The following is an 18182-nucleotide window of genomic DNA, read 5'->3' as shown; positions in this document are numbered from 1 at the left end:
CCGGGAGACAGACAAGAGACTCCGCCTCAAAAACAGAAACAAAAACAAAAACAAAAGTGATGAAATGATAAGACATGTGGAGAAGTCACCTTGCTGCTTTCCTTTGTTTTCATCATTTTGAATACAGAAAAGCCTTATGTTAAATTTTAACAAAATTCAAAGGCTGAAATAAGGAAGAAAAACGGGGTCCCTTTTAACATGCTATCATGTACTCTTAGATGACAGAAAGTTTTATGTACCCTCCTTTTCCTTTCTAATCTTGAAATTTTTGGAGTATTCATCAATATAATTGGAACTAAGATTTTATTTGCTGATCAATTTTAGATATTGTTTGCAAACTATATACCTGAAATGGTGGAACTGTTTGCTAACAAGAGGAAATACACCAGTTCCTATGAAGCACTCAAAGGAAAGAAGTAAGTAGTGTTTTAAGTATTTCTACAGTTTAAGAAATTCTATTAGCCACGTATCTCGTTCTAGACATCTGTTGTCTGGCTTAGCTGTAGAAGCCAAGGTGAATATATCAGTAACATCCTGCATTCACTAAAAAAGATTGTGCTAAACTAAATACCATAAGAAAATGATATTTGCTACTTGACACAAATTGCTACATAGATGCCCATAAGAATACTAAATCAACTAAAATGACAGATAATGTTGTAATTCACTGTCAATAAATATTATTGATTATGGCACTATTTGTACATTCCTTTTCACTAACTTCTCCTATAGTCATTATCAATTGTCTGACTCATTTTCCTTGTGTGGGTAGCTTATGGCTAATTTTACATAATGGATAAGATTAAAGCCATGACTCCAATTTAAAATAATTAGTTTAATTCAGTTGTCTTAGCCAAAGCTCCCCTAAACCATCTGGGGCTCATTTATGGTGAGGATTTGCCCGCCTGAGAAGTTTCTACCCTGTCTTCTGTAGCGCCTCCTAGATGACTGATTTTTTTTCCATACCACAGCCATGTGTTCCCAGGAGGAAAATGGAGTGGAGTTGTTTTTATATTATTTCTTCTTGGATTCATGTTACCTTAGCTTCCATTAGGTTTTTTTCCTTTCTAAGACAAAAAAAATGAAATGGAGGGTTTTGTTTGTTTGTTTGTTTGTTTGTTTTTGAGACAAGAGTCTGCCTCTGTTGCCCAGGCTGGAGTGCAGTGGCGCGATCTCGGCTCACTGCAAGCTCCACCTCCCGGGTTCATGCCATTCTCCTGCCTCAGCCTCCCGAGTGGCTGGGACTACAGGCGCCCGCCACCACGCCCGGCTAATTTTTGCATTTTTAGTAGAGAAGGGGTTTCATCGTGTTAGCCAGGATGGTCTCGATCTCCTGGCCTCGTGATCCGCCCGCCTTGGCCTCCCAAAGTGCTGGGGTTACAGGCGTGAACCACTGCGCCCCGCCTGAATTGGAGATCTTAAATTAGATGTGATCCTTTTAAAATCTTAGTCCCTGTCTGCTGTAATGAAAGACGCATAATGGAGATAGACCCCCTCAAAGCAGTCTCTTAATATAGTTGTATGAAAACTATAATTGACCTAGGACTATGAAGAGGAAAGGAAAAATATGATGAAATGAACAAAAAATAAATAGTGAGAAGCAATGAATTTAACTAGATAAGCCAAAATCAGGCCTCATTTGTCTCAGGAAAAGCCTTTGGGGCACATACGAAATCAGTCAATAGGTCTGAGAATGTTAACGTTAACTTAGGCTAAAATTATGTTTTCAGTTTTCTTCAATGAGTAATAGGAGGAAAATAGTTCCTTTAAATACATTAAACCTAAAAAAATTTTTCACGACAAAAACTACGTGCATGGAGTTCTGCACCTGTCTTCGATGTCCCTCCACTGGGCTCATGTTTTTGTAACTCCTAGATATTTGTAAATGTGGAAGATAAGCTGAAACAATCTGGAATGTGGTGCTTTCTCAGCCATGATATTTGGCTCTGGAAAAATTGATGAACTTTTCTGCTCCTCAAGAAAAAAACAAACAACAACAAAAAAAACCGTATATCAGACAACTAGGAATCAAGCGGAAAAATGAAGTGAAAAATGTATTATAAGTTATAAATAAATGTGAAAAATCTAGCAATAATAATAGTTGCTCTTGTATTCTTGAAAAGCTAGGTGCAATTTAAATGTTTGGAGTCATATTCTACTTGAGATGAGATAGAAGACTGTGGATATCTGATGCTTCTTTTGTATTAGAAATGCAGTCCTTAGTGTTTCAACGTTTAAAATCTGGGTAAGGTAGGCCAGGCATGGTGGCTCATGCCTGTAATCCCAGCACTTTGGGAGACTGAGGTGGGCAGATCACCTGAGGTTGGGAGTTCAAGAACAGCCTGACCAACATGGATTAACCCCATCTCTACTAAAAAAAATACAAAATTAGCTGGGCATGGTGGCGCATGCCTGTAATCCCAGCTACTTGGGAGACTGAGGCAGGAGAATCACTTGAACCCAGGAGGTGGATGTTGGAGTGAGCCGAGATCACGCCATTGCTCTCCAGCCTGGGCAACAAGAGCAAAGCTCTGTCTCAAAAAAAAAAAAAAATGGGTGATGCAAATACCATATTTATTGAAAACTAAGTTTAAGCTAATTATTCATCTCTAAATGCTGACAGGAAGGTGCTTGTGTTCCTCGGATGATCCACCTCACCTGTTCTTGCTGCCTAGGTTTATTGTGGTCTGTGGAAACATCACCGTGGACAGTGTGACCGCTTTCCTGAGGAATTTCCTCCGTCGCAAGTCAGGAGAGATCAATACCGAAATTGTTTTCCTGGGAGAGTAAGTATATCTGTATGGCTCATGGGTTCTAAATGAATACTTAAAATATGAGTGAATATTTTTAATGCAAGAAAATCACCTTCACAATATTTATAGAAAAATTAGATATTGATCATAAACAAAACAAAAAAGAAATCTTTGACCACGCTAATCTCTGCAAATATTTTGGAATATGTCTTGTCAGATGTTTTTCTGCATAGGTACTAATATGATTTAAGTGATTACTATTTGACATTTAGGTTACACTACACATTATTATCATATATGACTGTAATCTTATGCAAAAGCCTGGTGCACTTGGTAACTATTATTCTGTTAATTCTGAGAATTAGAAATGGGAAGTTCAAATCAATACAGAAATGATTGTTCTTGATGCCGTTTTTGTCCTATGCAGTCTATCTTTCCACTAGCAGAGCCTAAGTCAAATATTTTGTCGAGCACTGGGAAATACATATTTAGTACAGAAAGATTTTAAGCATAGCTTAGGTATACAAAATGATTTCTTATATTTTAATTTTATAATTTTCAATTTGGTAAGATTGACTAATTTTCTATGTTTTGACTGTTGGCTTTTCTTTTTGAAATTTTTCTGTCTTTCATCCCCTTCTATTAGGTGGATTGATTACCTGTTGCTTTACTGACTTTTCTACTCAATATATGTTGATACTGGTCATTTTGTGTTACATGTTATACATGTTTTTCTTCCTACTTTCACCTTTTAATTTTTTTCGTACTTTTATTTTCATACAGAAGTGTTTGATTTGCATGCACTCCAGTCAGCTCATTCTTTTAGTGTTTAAGATCCATGGAATTGTTTTGCCTGATGTGTAGAGAATTAACTTCTTTATTTTTCTCAAATGATTCATCAGTTACACAAATATCATTCACTAAATAAGTCAGCCAGATTTTGAAATGACATTTTGATCTTACATGGGATTGTATATAGCATCGCCTCTATCTTTGGGCACTGTGTAGTTGAGCACTCTGCTTTTACATTATGACATGTTCAATTCACCATAAATCTGGGCCCTCATATATGGAATAACCCGATAGCAGTTTGAAGCACTCTACGATGTTACTGACAGCCAAGAATTTTGTTTAAGTAGCATCACCATGTCCATCTTTCTAGCAATTTGTGCATTATTTAAATCTTTTGTTAGAAAATAGTAGAAACAAAGAGTACTAAAACTAGGGATTAAAAGCTAATTATTATGATCCAGTTGAGATAGAGAGGAAATCAATAGATGTGTGACATGTTTTACCTGCCGTTGCATTTTTATGGACTAATGTGTGTTGTTGTATGTACTTCCCAAGATAATGAATAATATTTTTTAATGGAGAAAAATGTGGAAAATATCTATATAGAATTTTGTTAATTTCATCTATACTCCGATGACTCCAAAAATTTACATCTTCCCTTAGACATTCTCTGTGGCTTTGTATTTACACAACTAATTGCCTCCTGGATATTTTTAGTGTTATGAAGCCCCTCAAGCTCAACATTCTCAAAAGTGAACTCATGATCTTGTGTTCTCCTTTCCAACTCAAAGGCAAACAAACAAAAATAAAAGAAGGAAAGCAAACAACATTTTGTATCCTAGTGAATGAGACCTGATTAATATACTTCCTTAAAACAGAAAACTGAGTATTATCTCTGGTACTCCTGTTCCCCTCAATCCCTATATACGTTTTCATCAATACCATTAATTTTCTCTCACATGTAAATACTAATTCTATTTCTACCATTTCTTCTCCACTATCACAACCCTATTCATAGTTAAATCTTGTCTTCCCAAAATTTCTCTAAAGGCCACTTTATTTGTTTGTTCTTTGTGCTCCAAAGCTCTTCTTCTCCCTTTATATAACCAATTTATTCACATCCTTCCCACTCAGAGAGACAGTCCCTGTCCATTCTGTCTAAATTGGTGTCCTCTAATTTCCTTCTATCTCATTACTCTGTTTTGTTTCCTTTAAAACAATTATCACAATCTATAAAACACAGCTGTTAACATTTCTTTCTTTTATGATATACTCCTGCCCCTTCTCCCATTTAAATGTGAATTCTCTTTCTTCTTCCTTTGAATCTGGGCTGACTTGTGGCTTAATTTGATAAATAGAACACAGAAGATGTGATACTTTGCTACTTCAGGCCTAGCATTTAGGAGGATTGACAGTTCCAGCTTCCACTTGGAGCTCTGAGTCATCATGTAAAAAGCCATACTACCTTGCTGGAGAGAAGACCCAGTCAGCTGTCAGCTACTCTAGTCATATAGCTAAAGCAACAATCGTGTGTATAGCCACTTTGGACATTCCAGCTCCCTGTGAATGTACCTATGTGGAAGCCGCTAGTCAACAATGCATGGAACACAACAATCTGGCTAGAGACACAACAAAAAAGAATTTTAGACCAATACCCCTGATGAACATCAATGCAAATTCCTCAATAAAATACTGGCAAACCAAATTCAGCAGCACATCTAAAAGCTTATGGACCATGATCAAGTGGGCTTCATCCCTGGGATGCAAGGCTGGTTCAATATACACAAATCAATAAATGTAATCCAGCATATAAACAGAACTAAAGACAAAAACCACATGATTATCTCAATAGATGCAGAAAAGGCCTTTGACAAAGTTCAACAGCCCTTCATGCTAAAAACTCTCAATAAATTCGGTATTGATGGAACGTATCTCAAAATAATAAGAGTTATTTATGACAAACCCACAGCCAATATCATACTGAATGGGCAAAACTGGAAGCATTCCCCTTGAAAACTGGCAAAAGACAGGGATGCCCTCTCTCACCACTCCTATTCAACATATTGTTGGAAGTTCTTGCCAGGGCAATGAGGCAAGAGAAAGAAATAAACGCTATTCAATTAGGAAAAGAGGAAGTCAAATTATCCCTGTGTGCAGATGACATGATTATCTATTTAGAAAACCCCTTCGTTTCAGTCCAAAATCTCCTTAAGCTGATAAGCAACTTCAGCAAAGTCTCAGGTTACAAAATCAATGTGCAAAAATCACAAGCATTCTTATACACCAATAACAGACAAACAGAGAGCCAAATCATGAGTGAACTCCCATTCACAATTGCTTCAAAGAGAATAAAATACCTAGGAATCCAACTTACAAGTGATGTGAAGGACCTCTTCAAGGAGAACTACAGTGAAATAAAAGAGGACACAAACAAATGGAAGAACATACCATGCTCATGGATAGAAAGAATCAATATCGTGAAAATGGCCATACTGCCCAAGGCAATTTATAGATTCAATGCCATACTTGTGAAGCTACCAATGACTTTCTTCACAGAATTGGAAAAAACTACTTTAACGTTCATATGGAACCAAAAAAGAGCCCGCATTGCCAAGACAATCCTAAGCCAAAACAACAAAGCTGGAGGCATCACGCTACCTGACTTCAAACTATACTACAAGGCTACAGTAACCAAAACAGCAGGGTACTAGTGCTAAAACAGAGATATAGACCAATGGAACAGAACAGAGCCCTCAGAAATAATACCACACATCTACAACCATCTGATCTTTGACAAACCTGACAGAAACAAGAAATGGGGAAAGGATTCCCTATTTAATAAATGGTGCTAGGAAAACTAGATAACCATAAGTAGAAAGCTGAAACTGGATCCCTTCCTTACATCTTATACAAAAATTAATTCAAGATGGGTTAGAGACTTAAATGTTAGACCTAAAACCATAAAAACCCTAGAAGAAAACCTAGGCAATACCATTCAGGACATAGGCATGGGCAAGGACTTCATGTCTAAAACACCAAAAGCAATGGCAACAAAAGCCAAAATTGACAAATGGGACCTAATTAAACTAAAGAGCTTCTGCACAGCAAAAGAAACTACCATCAGAGTGAACAAGCAACCTACAGAATGGGAGAAAATTTTGGCAATCTACTCATCTGACAAAGGGCTAATACGCAGAAGCTACAAAAAACTCAAACAAATTTACAAGAAAAAAACAAACAACCCCATCAATAAGTGGGCAAAGGATATGAACAGACACTTCTCAAAAGAAGGCATTTATGCAGCCAACAGAAACATGAAGACATGCTCATCATTGCTAGCCATCAGAGAAATGGAAATCAAAACCACAATGAGATACCATCTCACACCAGTTAGAATGGCAATCATTAAAAGGTCAGGAAACAACAGGTGCTGGAGAGGATGTGAAGAAATGGAACACTTTTACACTGTTGATGGGACTGTAAACTAGTTCAACCATTGTGGAAGACAGTGTGATGATCTGTCAAGGATCTAGAACTAGAAATACCATTTGACCCAGCCATCCCATTACTGGGTATACACCCAAAGGATTATAAATCATGCTGCTATAAAGACACATGCACACGTATGCTTATTGCGGCACTATTCACAATAGCAAAGACTTGGAACCAACCCAAATGTCCATCAATGACAGACTGGATTAGGAAAATGTGACACATATATACCATGGAATACTATGCAGCCTTAAAAAAGGATGAGATCATGTCCTTTGTAGGGACATGGATGCAGCTGGAAACCGTCATTCTCAGCAAACTATCGCAAGAACAGAAAACCAAACACCACATGTTCTCACTCATAGGTGGGAACTGAACAATGAGAACACAACACAGGAAGGGGAACATCACACACTGGGGCCTGTCGTGGGGTTGGGGGAGGGGGGAGGGATAGCATTGGGAGATATACCTAATGTAAATGACAAGTTAATGGGTGCAGCACACCAACATGGCACATGTATACATATGTAACAAACCTGCGTGTTGTGCACATGTACCATAGAACATAAAATATAATAAAAAATAAATAAATAAATAAATAAATAAATAAATAAATAAATGAAGAACAATCTGGCTAAGACCAGCCAACCTACAAAATCATGAACATAGTATATTATTGTTGCTTAAGGTCAATAATTTCTAGGATGGTTTGTTTTGCAGAAATAGATAATTGATACAACAAGTGGTACTAGAAGTGGGGTGCTATCATATTGAGAGCCAAAATGTGGGCTTTTCCTTGGAACTGGTGGAGACAGAGGCCAGAAGAGTTTCATGGAGATTCAGTAAAGGCTGGAAAAGCAATGAGGAAATTGCTGTAGGGTGCTGGAGGAAGAAAAGCCCATGCATGGTATTATGTCAGAATTTTGGTAACACTGTCACCAGCAATAATGTGGAAGACAGGAAATGTACCTAATGAAATTGTGAAGCTAAGAAGATTTCCCAAAGGAAGGTCATTTACTCTAGTTTAATCATGCATGCTAAGGTATTATAAAAAAAAAAATTGAAGAAAAAAAAAGAAATTCTTTAGTTTTTGAGCAGAACTTAGAAGAAATACAGAAGGCCCAGAACAATCTCTCCAGATGGACAAAAAAGGGGAAAATGACCTCAAAGAGAAAAAAATCAAATTTAGGATGCAATCTATAACATTTGACCTCAAGGTCAAAAATTGAATCAAGGATGCAACTGTAAGATCATTTGTTAAGATCTCAGAAAGATTTAAGGTGGTGACTTACAAAGGCTCTCAGTCAGGCAAAGGGGCTGCAAAGAAGCTTACAGACATCTGTCCTGGAAGCCTGACATTGTCAAAGTGGAGAGAGATCTGTCTGCAAGGAATCATGGATCTGACTTTTAAAGCATGACATGAACCTGAATTAGGTTTATAGAAACTACTCAATAGAATTCTGCTTTAAACAGAATTTTTCTGATAGCAGCCCTCCCAACTTGAAGTAAAAGGGAAAGAAATAGTTCAAAATGAAAAAAAAAAAAAAAGTGCTTCTGAGCCCAATTTAGCACACACAAGAATCAGGCAGAGAAAGCTACTGAAGTATAAACATAGACCTTCTATTAAAGAAAGGGAAGCAAGATGACTCAGGATCGGAGGACAGAGAAAAGAATTATGGACAATAGATTAACTCGTGACCACAGAACTGGGCCATAATTGAGAAACATTCTCTACCCCTAATAATACATGCTCAGATTTCAGAATTTCTGTGGACTCGTGATTTCTCAGTGCCCTCCATTACAACCTCCACCACTTTTGATGGGGCTTGTCTATTGCAATTTTCCTATCCCTGTTGGTGTCATCATGGTGAGTTGGCTGTTGGAGTCAGGGTATGCACTTCTGCATTCAGGTCACAGGTGTTCACATCAGGACCAGATGTGTTCAGGAGCCCCCAACCAGGTCTGGGCCTAATTTAGATGACAAGATCCAGGACTTTGAGCTGATTCTGTAAAGAGATGAGACTTTGGGAGGAAATGTGAGAATATTTTGTACAAGGGAGAGATGTGAATTCTTGTAGCCAGGATGCAGACTGTGGTAGTTTAATGATGGCTAATAGCAATTCCTCTTTATACATACAGATAGTCCCTGGTTCATGATGCTTTGACTTAAAACAATTTTGTTTTACTTTATGATGGTGCAAAAGCCATATGCATTCAGTAGAAACCATACTTTGTATACTCATACAACCATTTGGTTTTTCACTTTCAGTACAGTATTCAGTAAATAATATGAGATACTCAACGCTTTATTATAAATAGGCTTTGTGTTAGATATTTTGACCAAATGTAGGCTAATGTGAGTGTTCTGAGCATGTTTGAGGTAGGCCAGGCTAAGCAATGATGTTTGATAGGTTAGCTGTGTTCAAAGCATTTTCAACTTACCACGTTTTCAATTTATGATGAGTTTATAGGGATGTAGCTCCATCATAAGTTCAGGAGTGTCTGCATTCTGCTCCTCCTACCAAAAGTGGAGTCCTTTCTCCCTTCTCTTGAATCTGGGCTAGCCTTTTAACTCATTTCAACCGTAAGATATCGACAAGTGACAGTATGCCAGTTATGCCAGCCCTTAAGACTCCTGATAACATCTGCTTTCAGTATCTTGGCATCTTGAAATATAACTATAAATAAATAAATGCACACGTATCTATGTATGTATATATATGCATCATACATATATATGTATGTATGATACATATATACATACATATATAATATATTGATAAATAAATACATACATATATGTATGCTACATATATACATATATAATATATGTATGATACATCTATACATACACATATATACATACATATATATATGTGTATGTATGTTGGAGAATAAGGCCCATCCCACTGCCAGTCTTTCCAGCTAGCTCAGTCGAGGCAGCAGACATATAAATGATGCCATCTTGGATGTTCTAGACCACTAAAGCTCTCCTATAAAGAAAGTCAGTCCTATAAAGGACTCTAACAAAACCACAGGGAACAGGAGTGTCACCCCGCTGAGCCCAGTCAAAACAAGGAATACAAAAAATAATAACTTCTTATTTTAAGCTACAAAGTTCTTATGAGATTCTACACAAGAATACATAAATGATACCATATTATCATTTTATTTCTTTGGTTACTTATTTATTGCTTGAACAAAGCAGTATCTAACATATTATTCTATGAAATATTATGAAAATAAAATATTAACTTATATTTCCATAAGTCAGACTGCTTAGTTGCACGCAAGAAAAACTATAGTTAAATTAAGCAGAAAAGAATATATAAATAGATATTACACAGCTCTTAAAACCACCAAAAGCCAGATAACTAGGCTTAGAGGCTACATAGCAAGGAGCAGTGATAATGTGATACCTCTTTCCTTGAGTAATTTGTTTTATGAGTGGGCACATAAATGTTGACTTCCTTGTCATTCTTTATGCTGACTGCATATGTACTATTTTTTACAAAATTTAAAAGATGAGAGCTTTCTAGGTTTGACAAAAGAAATCAGTTCTCAGATGAGAAGGTACAATAAATCATGTATACTTCCATATACTTGAAATGTGAAAATCAAAACATAGGGATAAAGAGAGGCATGCATGTGAGTGTTGTCATAACAGAGGGGGCAGCTAATTCAGCAATTGTTAGGGGATGGGGCAGACCAGAGTATGCATTCCGAAGAAAGTACCATTAAGAAAGTATTTGGTTGGTGCAAAAGTAATTGTGGTTTTGCCATTAAGAGTAATGCAAAAACAGTATATAACCATAAGTTACACATCAAAAGTAAAATACTTACCATGAAGTGCTTATCCCTTCTTCCCTTTCCCCAGTCCTACTGCTCAGAGACAACTGCTTTCAGTTCTTTCAGACTTAATATTTCTTCAAATTTTAAGTCTAAATGTTACCACTTTTTTGATTCCTCGGTTATAGATGGTATTTATTAACCATCAGATTTGCAGATGAGAATTGTCAGCACTGTGCATCACTTCTGTTGTTTCAGTATTATGATCTTAAATCTGTAGTTACATGATTAGTGTTTATATCATTGTGGCAAATAAATATTGTTCCTTGCAGATTCAAGTAAAAGTGTATAAAGATAACAGTATATTTCCTCAAAATTTTATTTTCAATCCTCAATGATTGTTTCATTTTATAATATGTTTATCATATATATCATATATAGTAAGTATATATAATAGAGGTACCATATGAGTGGCAATAAATATTTTCCAATTTCTCCAATATGTAATAATACAATAGGAGAAAAGTTGACTGAGAAATTTCTAAGAGTTGCACATGGGTCATTGGACTATAGAAAAAAATATGCCAGAACGTTTATTCACTTCTAAAATAGCAAGGAAATAATTAATCTCCTTGTTTAAACCTTGTTGTTTTTTTGAGAAGGAGTTTTGCTCTTATTGCCCAGGCTGTAGTGCAATGGTGCGATCTCAGTTCACTGCAACCTCCGCCTCCCAGATTCAAGTGATTCTCCTGCCTCAGCCTCCCAAGTAGCTGGGATTACAGGTGTGCACCACCAGACCCAGCTAATTTTGTATTTTTAGTACAGACAGAATTTCACCATGTTGGCTGGACTGGTCTCGAACTCCTGACCTCAGGTGATCCACCGGCCTCTGCCTCCCAAAGTGCTGGGATTACAGGTGTGAGCCACCACACCCAGTGCCTGTTTAAACTTTTTTAGACCAAAATGTAATTCAAAAACTCACTTAGAATTAAAATGATTATAAAATGAACACCCATGTAACTACCACTCAAGTCATTAAATAAAGTAGTGCCTCCTTATCTGCAGTTTCATTTAGCACAATTTCAGTTATATATGGTCAGTCGTGTTCTAAAACTTAGTGAGTACAGTACAATATGGTATTTTGAAAGAGAGACGGCTTTCACATACATTTTGTTACAGCATATTGTTATAATTATTCTATTTCATTATTACTTGTTATTGTTAATGCCGTACTGTACCTAATTTATAAATTAAATGTTATTATAGGTATGTGTATATAGGAAAAACAGTACTGTATATACAGGGTTTGGTACTATCTGTGGTTTCAGGCATCCCCTGGGGATCTTGGAATGTATCCCCCTCGGATAAGAATGGATTACTATATTCCATAGGTAGCACACCAACATAACCCTCTGCAACCGAAGCTCCATCTTTACTTCCTAGAAGTAACTACAGTTCGAACATTATATCTTATTATTTTTTGTTTATCTTCTATGTTTATTTAGAATATTATTTGCCTTTTCCTGTTTTCTTAAACTTTTTAAATGGAATATAAATTTCTTTACCTCATTGTTATGTTTGTGAGATTTATCCATATTGCAACTGGAAATAGTTGTATAATACTTATTTTTATTGCTGTGTAGACAGTATTCTATGAATACACCATGATTTTTCTTAATCCATTCAACCATTGGTGGCATTTCTCCCCTATACTTTGGCTATTATAAAGAATGGTGCGGTGCAAATTTTTGTATATGTATCTTGATGCCCAAAAATGTAATTGTAGGGTAATAAAGTTTAAATATTTTTCTTAGGTAGAACTGTCAGTTGTACAAAATGATTTGAACAATCTGCACCGTACCAGTAGCCCTGAGAGTTCCTGGTGCCCTACATCCTACTAACACTGAAAGTGTAACTCCACACTTAGAAACAGCAGTCTTTTTAATTGTAGCCATTGGGTAGTACTTTATCAAGATGGTGGTCTTTCTTGTGGTTTTAACTAACATTTTTCTCACTACTAGTGAGGCCAAGCATCTTTTCATATCCATAAGCCAACTGGACTGCCTCATATTAAATGATGATCCATTTGTCTTGACCATTTTTATGCTGAATCGTTAGTCCTTTTTTATTTGCATGAGGTAATATGTGATTCAAGCCTTTGTCGGGTATATGCATGATTAAGCTTATTTCATGTTAAAAAAAATCTACAAACTTAAAGTTTTATGACAAATTTCATTAAATTTGCCCTAACATTTAACCTTTTGTTATATTTATCTCTTCTTGCACCTCTGCTCTTCCTTCCTATTGTAATGATTTTCTTCATGCCAAAAAGTAAAAAAAAAAATTGGTATGAGTTTAAGGGGTACGAGTGCAGTTTTGTTACGTGGAAAGATGTGCAGTGGAGAAGTCTGGGCTTTTAGTGTAACCATCGCCTGAATAATTTACATTGTACCCATTAAGTAATTTTTCATCTCCCAACCCCCAAATTTTTAAATTTTCCTTAAATGCAGATCTACCAGTGACTAACTCTGTTGGGTGTTGTTTGGTTTTTTTTAAGTGTAAAGATGTCTTTTTTTTTCATTCTTGAAGGACAATTTCACTGATACAGAGTTACAAGCTGGCAGTTTATTTACTTAAGAACCTCGAAATCTTATTCCACTTATTTCTGACTTCTGTTGTTACTATTAAGAAGTCTGTTGAATTACCTTGTTAAAAGAGCTATCTTTTTTAAAGGTCATACATTTTACTTAATATGGATGTATGTTATACTTTTCCTGTGATGTGTATAGGTTTGAATTTCTATCAATTTACCACAGTTAGGATGCATAGATCTCCCTGAGTCTCTGGATTGGTGTCTTTGATCATTTCTGGAGGATTCTCAATTACTTTAATTATATCTTCAAATGTTGCTTGTGTCACCTTTTTGTTTCTCCTTTTCTTCCAGGATTCCAATTACAGTTAACTCTGCTAGCCTTTTTCTTTTTTATTGTTCCAGTTATATGTCCTGATTTTTTTTTTTTTTTTTTGAGACAGGGTCTTGCTCTGTTGCCCAGGCTGGAGTGCACTGGTGTGATCTTGGCTAACTGCAGCCTCTGCCTCCCGGGTTCAAGCAATTCTCCTGCCTCAGCCTCCCAAGAAGCTGGGATAATAGGTGCCCGCCACCACACCTGGCTAATTTTTATATTGTTAGTAGAGATGGGGTTTCACCATGTTGGCCAGGCTGGTCTCCAACTCCTGACCTCAAGTGACCTGCCCACATTGGCCTCCCAAAGTGCTGGGAGTACAGGTGTGAGCCACTGTGCTAGGCCATATGACCTGAATTTCTTACCCTCTTTTGAACTTATCTCCTCCCTTTTTATATCTCTGTGTTGCTTTCTGGATAATTTGTTTTGACCTAGATTCCAGAACCTTAGCTCTTTTTGTGTGTTTAATCTACTTATAAACCCATCCATTAAGTTTTCAATTTCAGTTATTATATTATTCAGTTCTAGAATTTACATTTGATTCTTTTTTTAAAAAATTAACTTTTATTTTGATTTCAGGGGCACATGTGAAGGTTTGTTATATAGGTAAACTTGTGTCATGAGGGTTTGTTGTACAGATTATTTCATCACCCAGGTATTAACCCCAGTACCCATTAGTTATTTTTGATTATTTATCAAACTGTCCTGTTTTTATTTTTACTTCTTGCATTTCTACCTGACCTTTTGTGTATTTCAACAAAATAAGCATAAATATGCTGTAGCTAGTGTCCAATAATTGAATGCCTCACATCTTTGATTTTACTGACTGTGGCTTCTGCTGCATGTTACACACACTGTCTTGTTTTCTTTCTTTGTTGTTTGTGTGCCTATTGTCTTACATTACGCACTGATTCCTGTATTGCACAATTACACATGGAAACATTGTTAACTTAGAAAGATGATGTTACCTTCCTCAAGAGAGTATATTTCTTTACTTCTTTGAAACACAACAGGGCACTTCTGCCTCAGGACCATCTTAATCCAAGCTCAACGCTTGAAACTCTCTGTACTTCCCAGGTGACAAACTCAGGATGACAGCCTGTTTATAAGCGAGTCTATTCAATTTTACCCTTCTTCTTTGCTTCTGTGCTTTTGTTATGCCAGTTTTTATTTTGGAAAAGATATCAAACCCTTCATTTTGTATGTCAGGTGAACTGCACTTTTTTGTCCTTTGACTTGTGTGACCACCAAATGTTATCTCAGATTGATAGCTGCTTCTTCTGAATTATAAAATGCCTTCAGGGGAAGAAAATTGGACCTAACCCCCTAGTTATTGATTTCTCTCAGGTTTTGGCCTGATAACTCTTCATTGTTTGCTTATATCATTGATGACTTCTTAGCAGACATTTTTAATATGTCATCCAATTTTTTTATATATCCTCAGAAGGGAGTTGGCTGAAGTTACCTAACTTATTATTCTTGAAAGTAGAAGCTCTCAGTTCTGCTAATATCGTAATGTATGCAAACATAAGCAGAGCTCTCACTTTTCCACATATGTTGATGGTCATTTGTCACATATTGAATCCAAAGTGTTCTAAGGAAAAGGGGGAAGTTTCACTCATAAGGACTGATAATTTCAGAGTATTTGAAAAATATTGTAATTGATAGTGGGCCTGATAATAAAGTTGTATTGAGTCCATTGTACCATTGTAGAGACTTGGCTTTAAGGAAGGTAATTTTCTCTGTGTCAGTTCTGATTGTTGGAGTACTTTGAGTAGAGGGATGACATGATTCTTCATCAATTATGAGAACTGCAAATTTCTTCTTCAGGTTTGTAATTTGCCTTTTTACTGAATACTGTGTGTTTTTCGTATTTAAAAGTTTTTAATATTATCTCAAAGATAGAATAATTTATATTATATTAAATCACCTCTTGTTTTTTGTTTAGAAAATCTTTCCCTATCCCAGTGTTTAAAACATGTTGAACTACATTTCCTACTAAGATTTAGTTTTCTTCTTTGAGTGTTAGAAAATCAGGATTAGATTTATTATAATTCTTAGTCATAACATTCATAATTGGTTTACACATAAGCCCATTTTGGTTATTTATGTTACTAGTTCTTTTTAATAATGTTGTAAGCACCAATGTGTGAACTCACTGCCAAGGTGAAACGTAGGACAATAATCTATATCGTATAATCTTCCCCATATTTCAACCTATGGCTAGTTTTTTAAAATATCACTACCATTCTTTCTTTCTCCTATGTTTTATTACATCTATATTCACATCTAAAATGTGCATATTACTTTAGACATGTTTAACTTTATAGAAGGAACACCATACCAATGTAATCTTTGGGGTTTTATTCAGTTTATATTATGTTAGTAAGATGCTTTCATATTTTTGAGTGTTGCTGTAATTAATTGGTTGTTCTTGTTAGTGATATTCATTTCCCTCAGTTCCACTCTTCTTTTGGTGTGATTGGGGTTATTTCTATATTTTGCAATTGGAAATAGTTTTGTTATTAACATGCTTGTATATGGCTCCTGGTGGACACATGAAATAGTGTCTCTGTGTGCATGTTTGTGTGCATTTGTGCTTGTACATGTGTGTGCTTAATAGTGTCAAGTATGTGAATATTCATTTTTAGGCCATTAATCATTTTTTCCAAGTCTTCGAACCATTTTGCAAGCCTATCAGGAATGTGTAAGAGATTTCATATATATATACACACACACACACACACACACACACATTCTTCTCATATATACGTGTATATATACATTCTTCATATATATACACACACACACATATATACACATTCTTTCCAACAACTGATATGGTTATATGTTTTAATCTTTGCAGTAAAATCAATGTAAAATGGAACCTTCTTGTGGTTTTGATTTCTATGCCCTTTAGCTCTACAGATGTGGAGCTTCACCATGTTTACTAGCCACACATCTTTTCTCTTTCCGTGACATACTCATTCATGTGTTTTGCCTATTTACTTTTTTTACTTAACTATTTTGTGTGGTTTTTGATATTTAATTTTAGGAATGTGTAATATATTATTTGCAATAATTCTTCATCAGTTGTGGGAACTGCAATTTCTTCTTTCAGTTTATAATTTGCCTTATTACTGAATATTACATATCTTCTGATGCTTAAAAGTTTTTAATATTATTATAGTCAAATATTGAATGTTTTCTATTACGTTAAAGCACTTACTGTTTTTTTGTTTAGAAACTCCCTATTACATTGCTTAAAATATGTTGAACTACATTTCCTACCAATAATTTAAAATTTTTGTTTTTGTCATTTATGTCTCTAATTCATTTAGAATTTTTAATAGAGTAAGATACATGTAGAAAGTTTTTACCTTATTCCATATGGATATAACTATTTTACCAGTGCTGGTTATTGAACAAACCCTTCCCTCTCCTCACTGATCTGGCATGTGACCACTGTGAGTAATGTACTTTCTATTTTAAAGAGAAATTTTATATATTAATCTTGTAATTAATTTTGTATGTTAATCATATCTAATCACATAAATTTTATTTTTTTCTGTAGTAATATTAGGGATTTCCATGTAAATAATTATATATATAATTAATTGTATAATTATTTATATTTGTGTAATTATAATTATTTGCATTAAACCAATTTATGTTTATTATCTTTATAATAAAATAAATTTAAATCAAGATTTATAAATCTGTATAAATCTTTATCAATTTTTCTATTACTGCATTAATACTACACTCTTTTAATTACTAAATCTTTATAACTAGTTCTATCTATCCCTAGAGCAAGTCTTTTAACCTTTTATTTTGTTTTTTTATAGTAGACAAGCTTTACCTGGCCCTTTATATTTTATATAAATTTTTAAATTATTTTATCACGTATATTATTTTATTATGAAAAACTGCAGAAATGTAATGTGAATCTAATTGAAACTTTAGATGCAGCATTGACTGCTTTATGCTACAAACTTTTTCCAACTTTTACTATACTGGGGTTATTCATTTATTTAGTTCTCATTTAGTACCCCTTAATAATACGGTATAGTTGCCCAGGTAGAGAGCTTACTAACTTTTATTTCTAGGTACTTGGTATTTTCTGATATTAGTTAAAGTAATATCTTCCAGTTGGGTTTACTAGTTGTTTGCTCTTAGTACAGGAAAAACAATTAAATTTTGTATATTAGTCTTATATCTAACCACATAAATTTTATTTTTTTCTGTAGTAATATTAGGGGTTTCCATGTAAATAGTTATATTTATATTATTTATATTTGTATAAGTATACTTATAATTATTTACATTAAAACAATTTATTTTTATTTTATCTTTTAATAAAATAAAATAAATATTAATCCAGATTTATAAA

The 18182-nt window shown here is 34.9% G+C and overlaps 1 protein-coding gene across 4 annotated transcripts in view; it reads left to right on the top strand.

Moving 5' to 3' along the window:
- The window catches only part of LOC105476597 (potassium calcium-activated channel subfamily U member 1), a 166682-nt gene that overhangs the window by 33245 nt on the left and 115255 nt on the right, over nt 1–18182 (top strand). For all 4 annotated transcript variants that reach the window (XM_071068397.1, XM_071068396.1, XM_071068394.1 and 1 more), the window contains exons 9-10: nt 325–416; nt 2676–2786. In XM_071068397.1, the coding sequence (XP_070924498.1) occupies nt 325–416; nt 2676–2786 (203 nt within the window). The remainder of the gene's footprint in view (nt 1–324; nt 417–2675; nt 2787–18182) is intronic.

This window comes from Macaca nemestrina, chromosome 8, assembly GCF_043159975.1.
Source record: "Macaca nemestrina isolate mMacNem1 chromosome 8, mMacNem.hap1, whole genome shotgun sequence".
NCBI lineage: Eukaryota > Metazoa > Chordata > Mammalia > Primates > Cercopithecidae > Macaca > Macaca nemestrina.
Note: the sequence above shows the minus strand (reverse complement) of the source record. Positions and strands in the feature narration are given on the sequence as shown.